Source organism: Rhamphochromis longiceps, linkage group LG13 (assembly GCF_057381845.1).
Source record: "Rhamphochromis longiceps isolate RC_006_pf linkage group LG13, R_longiceps_female_GT1.1, whole genome shotgun sequence".
NCBI classification, from domain to species: domain Eukaryota; kingdom Metazoa; phylum Chordata; class Actinopteri; order Cichliformes; family Cichlidae; genus Rhamphochromis; species Rhamphochromis longiceps.
Genome location: NC_140569.1, coordinates 18,596,668 through 18,610,977, shown reverse-complemented (window position 1 = coordinate 18,610,977; position 14,310 = coordinate 18,596,668). Strand labels below are relative to the sequence as shown.

The 14,310-nt window shown below is 37.4% G+C and overlaps 2 protein-coding genes across 3 annotated transcripts; one reads left to right on the top strand and one right to left on the bottom strand.

The window, feature by feature from the left end:
* Positions 1 to 636: 636 nt before the first annotated feature.
* Positions 637 to 5,536, bottom strand: cox15 (cytochrome c oxidase assembly factor COX15). Its single transcript, XM_085428172.1, has 9 exons — positions 5,353 to 5,536; positions 3,986 to 4,170; positions 3,754 to 3,876; positions 3,429 to 3,615; positions 2,724 to 2,891; positions 2,531 to 2,612; positions 1,515 to 1,669; positions 1,256 to 1,369; positions 637 to 1,172 (listed from the first exon to the last, which is right to left on the bottom strand). Exons 1-9 carry the CDS (start codon positions 5,425 to 5,427, stop codon positions 1,041 to 1,043), a joined length of 1,221 nt encoding a protein of 406 aa, XP_085284298.1. The 5' UTR covers positions 5,428 to 5,536; the 3' UTR covers positions 637 to 1,040.
* Positions 5,537 to 5,754: 218 nt separating this feature from the next.
* Positions 5,755 to 11,376, top strand: cutc (cutC copper transporter homolog (E. coli)). 2 transcript variants are annotated; one of them, XM_085428169.1, is made up of 9 exons: positions 5,755 to 5,892; positions 6,084 to 6,162; positions 6,417 to 6,476; positions 7,643 to 7,852; positions 9,652 to 9,687; positions 9,902 to 10,035; positions 10,158 to 10,185; positions 10,281 to 10,386; positions 10,534 to 11,376. In XM_085428169.1, exons 2-9 carry the CDS (start codon positions 6,093 to 6,095, stop codon positions 10,643 to 10,645), a joined length of 756 nt encoding a protein of 251 aa, XP_085284295.1. In that variant the 5' UTR covers positions 5,755 to 5,892; positions 6,084 to 6,092; the 3' UTR covers positions 10,646 to 11,376. The 2 variants fall into 2 exon arrangements, with proteins under 2 accessions (XP_085284295.1, XP_085284294.1); XM_085428168.1 differs by having other exon boundaries at positions 5,838 to 5,979.
* The last annotated feature ends 2,934 nt before the right edge of the window (positions 11,377 to 14,310 follow it).

Below are 14,310 nucleotides of genomic sequence, written 5' to 3'. Positions count from 1 at the left end.
TTAAAATACGTCCTTTCAGTGAGATAAAGTACAAAGTACCTGTAGCAATAACATTTGACATTTTGACCTGTCACAGCAGGAAAAAACAGTGTATATCAGCTTAAGTGAGGACCTGCTTTTATTCATTCTGGTACACTTTCAGTGCTTTGGGAGAGTCATCATAAATTCCCCCTTTTTCCACATCTGTGAGTCCAAAAAAAGGGAAATAGGCAATGTCCATAATAATATTCAAATTATGATTCATCATAATGTCAACAGGAAACATTTACAGCTTAAATATACATAATTACATAAACCATCCCAGGAGCCAGGTCTCCTTCCACTAACAGGCAGTAGTATCTATGCAGATTCACCCGACCATGTGACAATTTCATAACCAAAATGTCATCCAGAACATTTTTTAAAAGTGTGAGCATCAACAAATACAGTAATTCAGTCTACATTTCTGAAGAACCAGCTGACTCCAAACCATGTACACAGCCTTCAACTGCCAGGTTATTAAAGCTGAAAATTTTGTTTTGTTTCGTATGTTCTAATGAAATTCCTGGCACAGCAAAACACTTCACAAGTTGGGTTTCTCTGACAGCAAAAGCTTTCGCAATCATTTGAGTGTATTTCTGATGACGGCCTTGATGCATATTTTTTTTAAGGACTCTCCTGTGTAAAGTATCATGAGCACAGCAAGTGGGACATGGATGACCGGTGGAAAAAAAATCTCAAGTAAAACTGAATTTAATGAATGTGATTTCTTTTTTCCCCACTTTAGGAATATTATCTTTATTTAAATAAAGTTTAACTTGTATTGTGATTTCTATTACTCGTGATTGGGGGAAAAAAAGATTGCAATGTGCAGGGGTGAAATTGTTTGAGCTTTTTAAGTGGGGGCTGACATACCCCACTGAACAGATGCTTCAGCATATACAGAAAAGTCCATCATTAAATAAAGAACACAGTTTCATGTTTTTCGAGTTCACTACTGCCTCTTAAAACTTTGACCTGCAGCGACCAGGGATAGGTTTTCTCTGTAAAACAGCAGAAATTTACTTGGGCATTCTGCGAAGCTCTGCCAGAACCCAAATAGCCAGCGAGAGAAGAGCCACTGAGCCAGACTGGTGAGTTGCAGCCAGCGGAGTGGGGACATAAAGTAACAGCGTGGCGATACCTAGTGCAACCTGAAAAGCACAAAAGCACAATTTGTTTATACTGAAGGGTAATGGACCTATTTGTATAGCAATTACAGTGTCTTCTAGCCTACCTGTGTATAGGCCATTGCTGCCAGGAGGCTGATGGCAATCTTAGCCCTCTTGGGAAGCATCATTCTCCTTGAGAACAGATACAGGCCTGTAATTGCAGTCAGAGAAGTAATCCCCTGAGAAAAGAAAAAGACATCTTGAGGGGTACATATTAACATTTCATTACACATCAATCTAAAAGAGTTATAAAACTTGGAAATATTATGTTTAATTAGAATAAAAACAATGAAATGCCAACATTTTTTAGCTATAATAGCATACCAAAATTCTATGATCAAATTGCACAGTGGTGGGATTTTCGAAGAAATTCTTGAGGGTCGGAGAGAAGGCCAGCAGATCATCAGGAATCCATCTATCTGCCATCTTAGGGAAGGAGTTATAAACAAGCCCAGCATCCAAACCAGCGACAAAGGCACCTGTGTAAAGGTACATGCATAAATGATTCAAATACATCTCCATGAATAGAGATTAAACCACATTTGTATTGCCTTTAATTACATTAACTTTACTTTTCTACACAGCCGCTCAACCCATTTGCCCTCTAAGAGCCAACTTTACAAAAGACCTTTCGATTAAAATCAAACCAGATGAATAAACTTTTTGTTTCAACATTTACCAAAAGCCAAGATACAGTACTCAAATTGTAGCCCAAAAACATTACATGGGGTAGCAGGCCAAATGTCTTTCCTCAAACCATAAGTTTCAGAGTCAAAGTGCGAAGCTTCATACAGACTGTGAGGTGACTGGCGTAGTATGCGCCTGTTAAGAGAGGAAATGTGACACTATATACACTTAGGGTTACTCTAATGGAGTCAGCTGTGAGTTGCCATGAATGACTGAGTGACTGTCACTCTAGTATTCATTAGTCAGTCTTGTTGTGAATTTACAGTTGAAGAATTTTATGTAACACATTGTGCTTTTTGCAGACGCAAATAAGCAGAACACTTTGAAGATGTATTGTGGACTCCTACTCTTCCGGGACTGAAAACCATTTGCACATGTCAAATTCTAACTGCTCCTCTAGCATCATTGCCATTTACCAAGAGCTTCCTATGTTCTGTCAGAACAAGTGCCACTTTAAAGAACACCTATGCTTCTATGATGGTCGTCTTCACTATTAACATCCTGCTTTTTGAGAAATTTCTGTGCAATTTTGCTGTAGTTACAGGTAGTTCACTTTGTTTCCCCAAAGTGGCTTGAGACTGAAAGCAGCACTTCGGTAGACAGATTCTGCGACCCCATTTGTGACACTGAATTCTCTTAAGATCCAGTATTACCTGAAAGAGCAGTGAGGAAGACGAGTCCACCAGTACCCTTGGCAAACCTCCTGAGCTGCATGAGTTTTTTGGTTTCTGCTATCTGTGAAAAAGGTGCCATTATTCAAGTTAAAAAAAAAAAAGACTGTTTCACTTTACATTTCTCCAAAATTTATCATTTGTGTTTTTTCTGTAGGCAAGAGTCCCTCTGTACCCTGTGAGCTGGCAGCAGCAGAGTAAGCCCTGTCCACATACTGGCACAGTAGAGCAATAAGGCAGAACCAAGATGGGCGCTCAGACGATACTGGCTGACACGAGGGATGTCATGAGACTCGGGCTTCTCCTCCAACCCGCTTTTCACCATGTACCACCCCAGAAGGCCCTGACAAAACAAACACATGTATACACATTCCTTACTTTACATTTATAATAAACCCGATGGTGACAATAATTAAATATTAGTACAATCAACCTATTTAAAGAAAAAAGAAAAAAAAAACAATGCTATAAGTGACTGAGAATTAGCTATGACGTAAATCCAAAACACATCTGAAACTAACAACGCAGCCTGTTCAGTACAGCTGATTCCTTCTGTACAATTCCGGCTACTTTTACGCCGGAGTTTTTAAACTTGTCAGTGACAGACTAACGTCTCAATATACGGAATGATAATTATAGCATAAAATATAAGGACTCAGAAATGTCAGCAATGTCAGTGTGAAAAGAAGCTGCAACTACCAGAATATAAGTGAGAGAATGCACAAAGAGGTAGAAAGCATTGAGGGACAAATAAGTTTACTAATGGCTACTTCTGCAGGTTATGATGTAGGCTCAACAAAGATTCACTGCAGAAGTCTAAATCAGGCATGAGGTAATGATTATTTCCAGTGATCTTCTCATTTCCACAGCTGTGTCTTACCTGGAAGAAGACAAATCCACAAAGACCCAGCACTTTTCCCTTCATGGAGCGAGTGAAGTATCCTTTTTTCCAGAAGTAAATAGTAGGGAGGATGTATGCCAAGCCAACCAGCCTGCCCCACATACGATGTCCCCATTCCATGTAGAAGATAAACTTAAACTCTGGCAAAGTCATGTTATGGTTCAATCTAAACAAACAAAACACATAATAATACCAAATTAACTAATTGCCGCATTAGAGGCCAGACCAATACATAACACAGAGACACATTTAATTAAATTTATCAGGCCTTTATGTACTGTGATTCTGAAAAATGAGACCTTACATTTTGAATTCTGGAAACTGCTGGTACTTTGAAAACTCAGCTTCCCACTCTCCTTCTGACTGTGGTGGTTTCATCTCTCTCACCAGATGCCAATCAACCATGGAAAGCCCAGATTCTGTCAGTCTAATAAAAAAAAAATACATAAAAATACAGCAATGTAGTAAATGCCTGTTAACAGTACTTCAGTGAGTAAGTAGTACATACAGACATACTAATTTTAAAACGTGCGTACCTTGTGACACCACCCAAGACAATAGCCCCAACCACCAGTCCACTGCAGCCAAGTAACCATCGACCCACTATGCGATTTGAGGCTGCATTGGGGACAGAAGCTGCTGCTGCTGAAGTGGACGTTCCTCCCTCCACTGTGACGGTGCTGTGACCTCTCTTCAAGAGCCATTTTCGAAGCGGTGAACGCTAATGTAAATAAAAGGGAGAAGTGGCTTGAAATGATGATGGACAACACAAGCATTAAAGCTTCAACTTTACCTTATTATAAAAATAAAAAAAAAGTCATTTTAAATGTCATTTACACTCAGCACCCTTCATCCAGTACATCGACTATCCCTTCTCTGCACATGTCCAACCCATCTCAACCTTTATTCTTTAATTTTGTCCGCTCAACCTGAGCTGTTCCTGTTATCTGCTGTCAGACTCCACAACAAAGACTCTGTGGATGACCACACATATGCAGACAGACACACACACACACACACACACACACACACACGTGCAGTACCACTAAGTGTAATTTATCTGACGAAACATAGTATTTTATTCTATTTTATATTGCATGTTATTCCTTTTATCCTATTCCACTGATTTTCTTAATTTTTGCTGCTTGTAACTTTGCACTGTCCACTTTCTGCCGTGACCCAACAAATTTCCCACATGTGGGACTAATAAAGGTTTATCTTATCTGTCACAAATCACCCCTGGCATTGGTCTCCACCCACACCCACGACTGCCTGCACTTTCTTCTTCACTGTGGCTTTGGATGCAGTGACACCCCCACCTTGAACCCATCTGTCACTGCTACCCCACACCTCACCAGTGTCTAGCTGTCCTCCAATATAGTGCACCACACACATATACTCGCATATAAGCAGCATGTTAACAAATTACGAAAGCACAACACATGTAAGGTGATTCTATAGTTTTAGATATGTAAGAGCTAATTAACCTACTTTACTTCAAGCTTATAAACAAAGGCTTACGGTATTGCTGAATTTGATATCACTATCTTTTCTGAAAATTTAGTTACTGATAAATCAAAAACCTTCTTAAAGGGTCTATGATATTAGTTCTTCCATTCTGAATTTATTTTTTCAGCTCAAATGCTAATCTAAGAGTTTGCATTGCCTAGACATGGGTGATGTAAGTTAGCTGTTGGACGTGACTACTCTTGAGTACACCTAAACACCTAATGTTACCTGTCCTAACTAATTCAAACACATATTAAAAACAAAGCTGAACAAAGAGCAGCTGACAGATGTGTAATGTGACATATTGTGTATATTACTGGCAGCGTGTGACCTTCCCAATGACGCTTACTTAAGCTATTGGCTAAAATTAGCGGCTAACACAAGTCATACTCACGGTGCTGTACTGAAAGCCCTTTCCAGCACTTCTGCACCCACAAAAAATTGTTGTCCGCAACGACGAAATTAACATCTCTGTGCTCCAAGACTCGTCGCTAGTGCTGAAGCTATCCAACAGTGTTGCAAAAGCTTCAGCACGTTTGTTACTGTGCTGTCACCCGGCTGGTTTCCTAACGGCCAGTTTCAACTTTGACCTTCTGACGTCACAAGAAATTTACTCACTAAATAAAATTTATGTCTTTTTCTTTGTCAGGAACGAAACATACTCAACATAAATAAATATATATATATATACAACAAAATATATATACATATAAATAATATACCAGGCTTTCGAAATTATATTACACAGACTAGAACGTTTGGGGGGGAGGGGGGCTTGTTTTGTGTTCAGGCGTATCCTGCATGGGCGGGCATACGTCGCATTTCGCCCAGTAATGCATCATAAAACGTTTATATATTATCACCCGTCTAATCGCGTGTTTTGAATTCAACGACCCGGAAAACGGTGATCTACGGACTAGCTGTATGAGCTGAAGTAAGTCTCACAAAACATGACCTGACTTCATATCGTTTTTAAACGACTGATACGGTTCCATGAGTCGATAAGACGTGGATTTAACAGGTAGCTGTAGTAGTAGTTAAAACCTAAAGATGAATGAACGTGTTAACTGAGGAGTTTTCACGTAATCTTGTTTGCTCACTAACTGTATTCCTGTCTCTTATTAGACTGTCAGTATGGCAGAGTGCTTTTTAATGGAGGTGTGCGTGGACTCAGTGGAGTCTGCTGTCAATGCTGAACGAGGAGGTCAGTAAAGTGAACAGTAGTGAACACTGTCATGCCGTACTATTATTAAACTCACTGTGGCGTGCTTGCTAGATTGGTCATGCACAGGCAGTTCTACTTAAAAACAGAGTTAACGGTTGCATAATATTGAAGTGTTAGCTCAGACATATCTCTACCATGAGTATTAAATTGGCACGCAGTGTTATTTAATTCCTCAAAGATTACAGGCTGTAAAAGTCTATATAGGTGTAATCAGAACTTGTCTGTCCTGGCAGGTGCGGGTCGACTTGAGCTGTGCTCTAGTCTTCTGGAGGGTGGGCTCACTCCGAGTCTAGGTGAGCATCTGCAGATACCCCTAGCAAAAAAGAAAAGAAAAGAAAAGAAAAGCTGTCGCATCAGGCGCCAGCAGATCTTTCAGGTTTTAGTCAACTGGAACTTGCCAAGTTGCATTACTGCCATCTTCTGGAAAATCCTTAAATACTATTTAACAGACAAGGCTTGGGTCAAAAAGACTTTCTACCCTTTCTCAATCACATTACTATGACCTCCATGGAAAAAGAGATCTAATAAGGACTTAGGAAAAAAGAACAGGATGCACATAGAATTTGACTGTTCTTACACACAGCTCTACTTCAAAAGTAGGAGTATGATGTTTAGAGGTCACCTGTGGGTTTATATACCCTTTAACAAATCTAAACATCAGCAGACTATGACATAAAATAGAATAAAAAAAAACACAGTTAATGTGTTAGCTGTCGATTATGGCTATGTTTGTTTTTAATAATAGTCAGGTAGTGTATCTCTTTGAATTATGGGATGTCATTATGTCCTTTTCTTTCATAAAGCCTGCTCTGATGCAGCCTCTGCTGAGAGGTAAAATAAAAGAATAAAAACCTTTTCTTAGTATTTAGAGAACTCGATTGGCTCTTGTTATGCCACCTAGACACACTTCAGTCGGTTAGAAACCTTCCTAAGCAATTTCTTTCTATGTGACTGCAGCCCAGTTCATGAAAGAAAAGCATTAAAGTGTGTAGATCCTTGTCGTTCTTACCTCTCTGCAGGTTTGCTGTCATCATGTCTCTGAAGGTCATACTGGTTCCGTTTGGTGGGATAAAGTCAGAGACATGATGGATGTTGCTTGTGCTGTGGAGAGTTTTATTTTGGCTGTTATGTCTATTCATGTCTATTATTGGTTTTTATTACTTTTGATGTTCTCTTTTCCGCTGCTTCCCCTACGTTGTGCCATACCAGTTTATTATGACTGTGTAATATACATACCTACTCTCTGTGTTTAGTCCAATACAGCAACCACTGTTGAACAATTTTATTCCACCCTCTGATTCGCAGAGTTTCATATAAATACATATAATGCCTTTATAACTTGAACCCAATTAACTATGTCTTCAGTAGTCCATAGTCTGTACTAAGCATTATCCTATTTTATATAGGAAGCCTGGGCATTTGTTGCATGACACATAATTCCACCTGTACTTTACTCCAGGTGTGCTACATGTAGTGAAGCAGTATGTCAAAATCCCCATCTATGTAATGATACGCCCTCGTGGGGGCGACTTCCTGTACTCCGACCTTGAAGTGGACGTGATGAGAAAGGACATAGAGCTTATGAAGAGCCAAGGAGCCGATGGGCTCGTTCTGGGTGCCTTGACAGAAGATGGACGGGTGGATGCAGAGCTCTGCATGGAGTTATTGGGTATGGTCTCTTTATATATTTGACCTGATTTGTTACATCACTCTAAATAACAATGAAAAGGCCAGACAGAATATATACAGTAACACTAAAAATAAACCAATAGTTATAAGAATTATATCTATGAGTTCGATAGATTGAGGAAACACCATCAACCTTTAGAAAGAGTACACAAAAACATATGCCTTCTTTTAAAATTAAATATTTCTGGTTTATATTGTAGAGACTTGTGATTTATTCTAAATAGTATCCCCAGATTGTTTCCAATACTGCAATATTGTAAATATACTTTCCTAAAAAATGAAATGCAAGTCAGAAAGGCAAAATATTATCACAATAGTGTAGAAGCCACAGAAATTTCATTGCTATGTCCAAGATTTTTAGTCACTTTTCAATGATAAGACAGATCCATAATACAGTCCCAATCAAATGCTGAAAAATGGCAAAAAGTAATATTTTGCATGGTTGGGTCTTAACAAGCTTCCAAGTAGAGCTTCAACATGCAACAAGAAGAAATGGGTGTGAGACAAAACATTTATTTGAGATTGCAATTTATTGAAAACAACGGTTAAACTGAAACAGGCCATTGTTGCCATTTTTCAAGTGGTCTCAAACTTTTGATCGGGACTATTTCTATATTAATCAAGTCACATCAGATTTCCTTCCATTTCCTTCAGTGTGGCACCTTTTATTTAGCCACAAAAAAGAAAAATAAACATGAACTTGCTGTTGAATTGTAAAGTTCTGAAAAAGCTGGCAAAACACACAAGAGCCAATATTTCTGGACCCTTCATTCTTCACATGTTTTCACTTAAAAAGAAAACAAATAATTTACAAGGCCTAAAGCACTTGCAGTCTAAACATGAGCGTTTGACCTTAACTTGGGTTAATTATTTATTAAGGGATCAACAAAAGATCTTCCGGAAACTGTATTAGGAGGTGCAGACATGATAGTGTGCAAAACAATTGAATGTAACTCCTGCACACTGTTTCGCTTACCTCCAAAACATTTATTAAATTACATTGTTTTGGTCTGAATAACCCATTCACATGTATGGAAAAGCATACCAGAAAAGTTCAAATCATCCAATCAGCTGATGGACACTTTGCTCTGTATTTTTGCCGTTAGTTAAGGGATAACATTGAAACAGACACCAGTTTGTTTCAGTAATTTTGTTTTTGTGAAAGAGGAACATTTTACAGGTTGTCAGGAGTGCAGAGAGTTTGAACTAGTAGGCTTGAGTATCCAATATTTGTATTTTTACTATGCAAATATAGCTAATTTATTATGGGACACCACTTGTTATGAAGATGCACAGGTAAAGACGTGTTACAGCAGGCTTGGTAATCCAGTTTTAATCTCACACAAGGTTTCATGTAGCCCGTCATATGTCAGCTCTCCAGAGAAGGAAATGCACTACATCTCCACAAGATAGTTGTGACCCATGTTAAGCGAAATCAACCAGCACCATGAGTTCATCATATTTCCAAAGGTCCTACTGAGACCTCAGAACATGGTAGGGCTAACCTCCAAAAATCAGACACTATATATTCTCTCAAGTTTTTATCACTATCTTTGCATTGTTACTTGCAATATGCAGTATAAAAAAGTGAAGCCAACAATCTTTGATATAGAGTATAGCAGTACAGCTGGCTATGAGTGATGGCTTTCATAAAGGTAGGGAAAAAAATGCTTATATTGCTTATATTATACAAGTCGTATTTCACAGTTTTGCACTTTTGTTTGACATTTTGTACTTTTCCATTTCTTTCTTTTGTTTTCTTACTTTTTTGCACACTAGCTGCTGCCCGTCCCTTGCCTGTCACCTTCCACCGAGGTAAAAGTTTCTTCTTCAAAGTGCTTTTCAGCTTTAAGCTTTTAAAATTCTTTTCAGCTACAGTTACACTTAAAAAGCATCACAAATTCTTAATGGAATAAAAGCCTTACATAATGCTATTATCAGGTATAGCTCCGAAAAGGTATAGAACGTCTTAATGATATATTATTAAGCCTGGGCTTTTATTATGACACTAATCATGATCCTACTGCAGCTTTTGACATGGTTCATGACCCAGCAGTAGCTCTGGAGGCGCTGATATCGTTAGGGTTCGAGCGTGTGTTGACTAGTGGCTGTGACAGCTCCGCTTTGGAGGGACTGCCTCTCATTAAACGGCTTGTTGATCAAGTACGTGTACCCATATGATTGTCTTTCTTTACATGCAGACATATGAAACTCTAATAGCTGTTAGGTTATTGTTCTTGATCTTTCATAAAACCTTTAATTTTCACATCATTTCTACTCAACAGGCAAAGGGCAGAATTATCATAATGCCTGGTTAGTGCCTCCGCCATTGCTCCTTTGTTATTTATGTGTGAATTTTTACAACCTTATTTATTTATTCACTGTCACTGTTTTTGTTTTGATAACAGGAGGAGGCATCACAGAAAGGAACCTACAGAGAATATTAGAGGGGTCAGGGGCTCAAGAGTTTCACTGCTCAGCCCGCTCCAGCCGGGAATCTGCAATGAAGTTCAGGTGTGTTTATTTTCCAGTCTCAGGCGAGAGGTGGGATCTGTCCCTTTGGTTGCATGCATTAGGAGACTTCTTGCAACCTCATGTCGATCTAATTATTATTTTTTCTATATAATTCTCTTCTTCTTCTCTTCTCTTGACGTTGTGCAGGAACACCTGCGTCTCAATGGGAGCTTCTTTCTCAGCACCTGAGTACGGCCTGAAGGTGGCAGATGTGAGCAAAGTCCGAACTCTAAACGCAATAGCCAAAAATACCTTGTGACTGTATAACAGTCATGATAGACTGGAAAAAAAAAATACCTCAAAAGTAATCATGAGTAATAATACTGATGTGTACTGATTAAATTCCATAAATAAATGTCATAATCGCCAGAAAGCTCTGCTTTTTGTTTTTTTCTTTTAAGATATAAAATCACCAATGAATCAGTCCTTGTCCAGTTAAAGAGCAAAGACATTAATGCATCTCACAGAGTATCTGTGAATAATATGATGTCTATATATGGGAGCACTTCTCTAGTGATATCATCCAATAATGTGCATAGAGAACTACTCATGTGTCTGAATGTGCAGTCTGATTTATAGGATTTGGAAAACAGGTTTGCTAAAATATGTTAATAATTTAAACATACAGGAGATGTGTACACAAATCTGTAAAAGTTCACTTTTTGGGTGTGTGTGTGTGTAAAAGATTCTGTAAATATGAGATGTTTAAAAAGCCCCTCAGCTGTGAGGAGTATAAGAAGCTGAAAAAATGTGTAGTTTGTAAAGTTTTCAATAATAATAAGGCCATTTGTACTCTTCTTTTTTTATTATTAGTGTATAATTCACATACTGAGTCTTTTACACAGGTAAAAACTTTTCATTGTAGTTTTAATTTGTTTTGATTATCTATGTATGCACAAACTGTTATTTTACACAGTCATGAACCTCTGGTCTCACATCTTAATAGATTTTTTTTTTTTTTTTTTTTTTTTTTTATAGGCATTCATAAAACAGACTAATCCAGGTCAAACAGATTCACACCTCTCTGCACACTAACAAATGACATTGCTACAGTAATGCCCCCCATGTATGTTCAACTACAGTTGATTTCTACACTGAAAATGTGTATTTTTTTCCTAATGAAAGATAACTGCTTTTTAAAATGGCAAAATAAAATATCAGTTTTACATAACTCCCTATTTAAAGTGATACATAATGCACAGTTGTGACTTCCTGTTTTTGTTTTTTCTCTGTTCATTTTCATCTTCTTCTTCTTCTTTTAATAAAAACAGTTTTCATATTAGATTACATCTTCTGTCTTTTAAAAAAATATTATGCATTATGCAAAAAACTTTCCCTAAAATGATTTGACTTGGTTGAAATATTAAAAGCTAGTTTCTTTAATTGTTTTTATTTGACTTTTGACACACTGCACAGACATTTCTGTTGTTGTTTGGCTTATCTTTGCTTATCAGCTGGTGGCGTCTGGTCAGAGACAAAGTTTTTTACAAGTGAACAAAACGCTCTATCCTCTATTATAAGGGCAGTACAGAGTGATTATTCTTATTAAAGTACATTTTTGATAATAGTTTAGTCTACGTGTCAGTAGAAAGGAAAGCTAATCTGAGTTTTGATGACAGATAAAACAATCATATGTGTGTGTATATATGTACATATATAAGTGGAACCAGAAAAGTTTTTAAAGTCAGAGAAGAGGTTTTTTTATTCAAATATTCATCTACATCTCTGAGTTTTACTTTTATCATATTTAAAATCTGCTACAATTGTATCATGTCTCTATAAGGGTCTAATGGATTTGAAACCACATTCGACTTCATATATTAGAACAAAATGGGAGAAGGAAGGAGGGATAAAAATATTAGAGGAAGAATGGACGGCAATATGGAGATATCAGTGGATGTGTACCAGCTCACAAAAGTGGAGGGAATTTGGCTGGAAGTGCCTAATTAGATACTTTATAACACCTTCTCAGAAGTCTCATTATGATGATAACCCCCCTGCTTGTTGGAGGAACTGTGGAAATCAAAGTGCAAATCATTACCATATTTTCTGGGACTGCTCAATCTTGAGGGATTATTGGAGAGAAATACATAATGCCTTACAGGATATCTTTAAACGTGAAATATCTCTCGAGAGTAAGACTATGTTCTTTGGATATATACCTCAGGAATGGCCTAAATATGATAAACATTTAATAAATATTTTATTGGTGGCCTGTAAAAAGAATATCACCAGAAAATGGTTATCCCCAGAGAGCCCAAACATAAGTACATGGATGGAAATCACAATGGAAATTTATAACATGGAAAAGATAACAGCTTCTGTTAACCACAAGCTGGAGAAATTTACATCATATTGGGAAAACTGGGTTAAATATATCACGCCTCATAGGCCAGATTTTACTATTACAAACCAATAATTATGATGTATGTATATATATTTATAGGATCACCCCATACCAACACATCCGTGTTTTTTTTTTGTTTTTTGTTTTTTGTTTTTTTGTTTTTTGTTTCTTTTTTTTGTTTTGTTTTGTTTTGGGTTTTTTTTCTCTTTTCTTAGGTTTGTTAGTTTTGTTTTTTGTTTTTTGATTTTCGGATTATGTGATGGTTTCAATTACTTCTATCGTTGTAAGTATTCTTCCCTTATGACTTGGATGTAAATTAAAATACTATTTCAGTATTTAAGGCAGATAACCTAAGTATGAAGAATGCTTACATGATGTACATACTGTGAATGCCTGCTTTTGAAACCTTAATAAAAATATGAATTAAAAAAAAATTAAAATCTGCTACAGTCAGCTTTACCATTTCTCTGAAAAAGCTGCATCTTTTTTTCCTGCTGTGAGTGTCCTACCCTTTGTACAGATATCTTAAAATCAAGTCCTTGTCAATGTAATTGGATAAACACTGGATAACGACATGCATGAGTTGTTTTCACGTGTAACATAGCTGTCCTTGATGCTTTACACCCAATGAGTCATGTGATGTTACCAGACATTTTAATAATTAACCAGTTTTAGGACCATTGCAATCAGTAAAAGACTCACACACACTTGTGTGTTGTCACGCGCTTTAATAACCTCCCTGCTTAACGTGCTTTCCCTGTGTCATGCTGATTCTTCATTTAACTGCAACTACAATTTAGGAAGTCTCTATTGAAAAATTCACTGATAATCTTGTTTACCAAGTTGTTTATTGGTCTGCCATTAGTTGCGAGCATGGTTAGGAGTATGTACAGAGGTGAAGTTCAAAGGTGATTTTGTGTTTTCTCTTGCTGTTTTGAGAAGTGTCTGAGGTTTGCATAACACATAACTTCTATTGGTTTGTCAAAACCTATTGATTATTCTTAATCTTAAGTAGTTTCATTTTTATCCTCCTGTGTAGACAGACTCACTCTTATTAGCAGCGATGATTTTTTCATTTTATGGGTGATTGAGTCTCTGGTGCCTAGAAAAAATTCTCCTACAAAAATAGTCCATCAACACAACTGACAGCAGCACAAAAGCTTTTTTTTGTTAAGCTGTAAAAGCTTGATTGCTCCTCCAGAGACGCTCTCAACCTTTAGTTAAATTTCTGCAGAGCGCAGACAATGAAAATTAATCTATACTCAATCTTACGTTGCTCTTTGGTTTTTGGAGCATGCACCCTGATCAGAATGGGACACAAAAAACAGCAAACGAGAAAGAAACAGCTTCACTAGTTAGCAGTTTGTCAGCCTGCAGCTTGTTTACAGTTCAGCAGCTTCAACCTTCAGCAGCCTCATTCAAATGCATGACTACCCAAATCTAATCAAATTGATTTTGATCCGATTGAATCTGACTTTTGTTCCACAAATGAGTCTCGGTTCAGAAGACAGTGAAGACGTGCTGAGGAGAAGTGGAAACATAACAGGAAAAGGGGTCTAATGAGACCACTCCCTCCC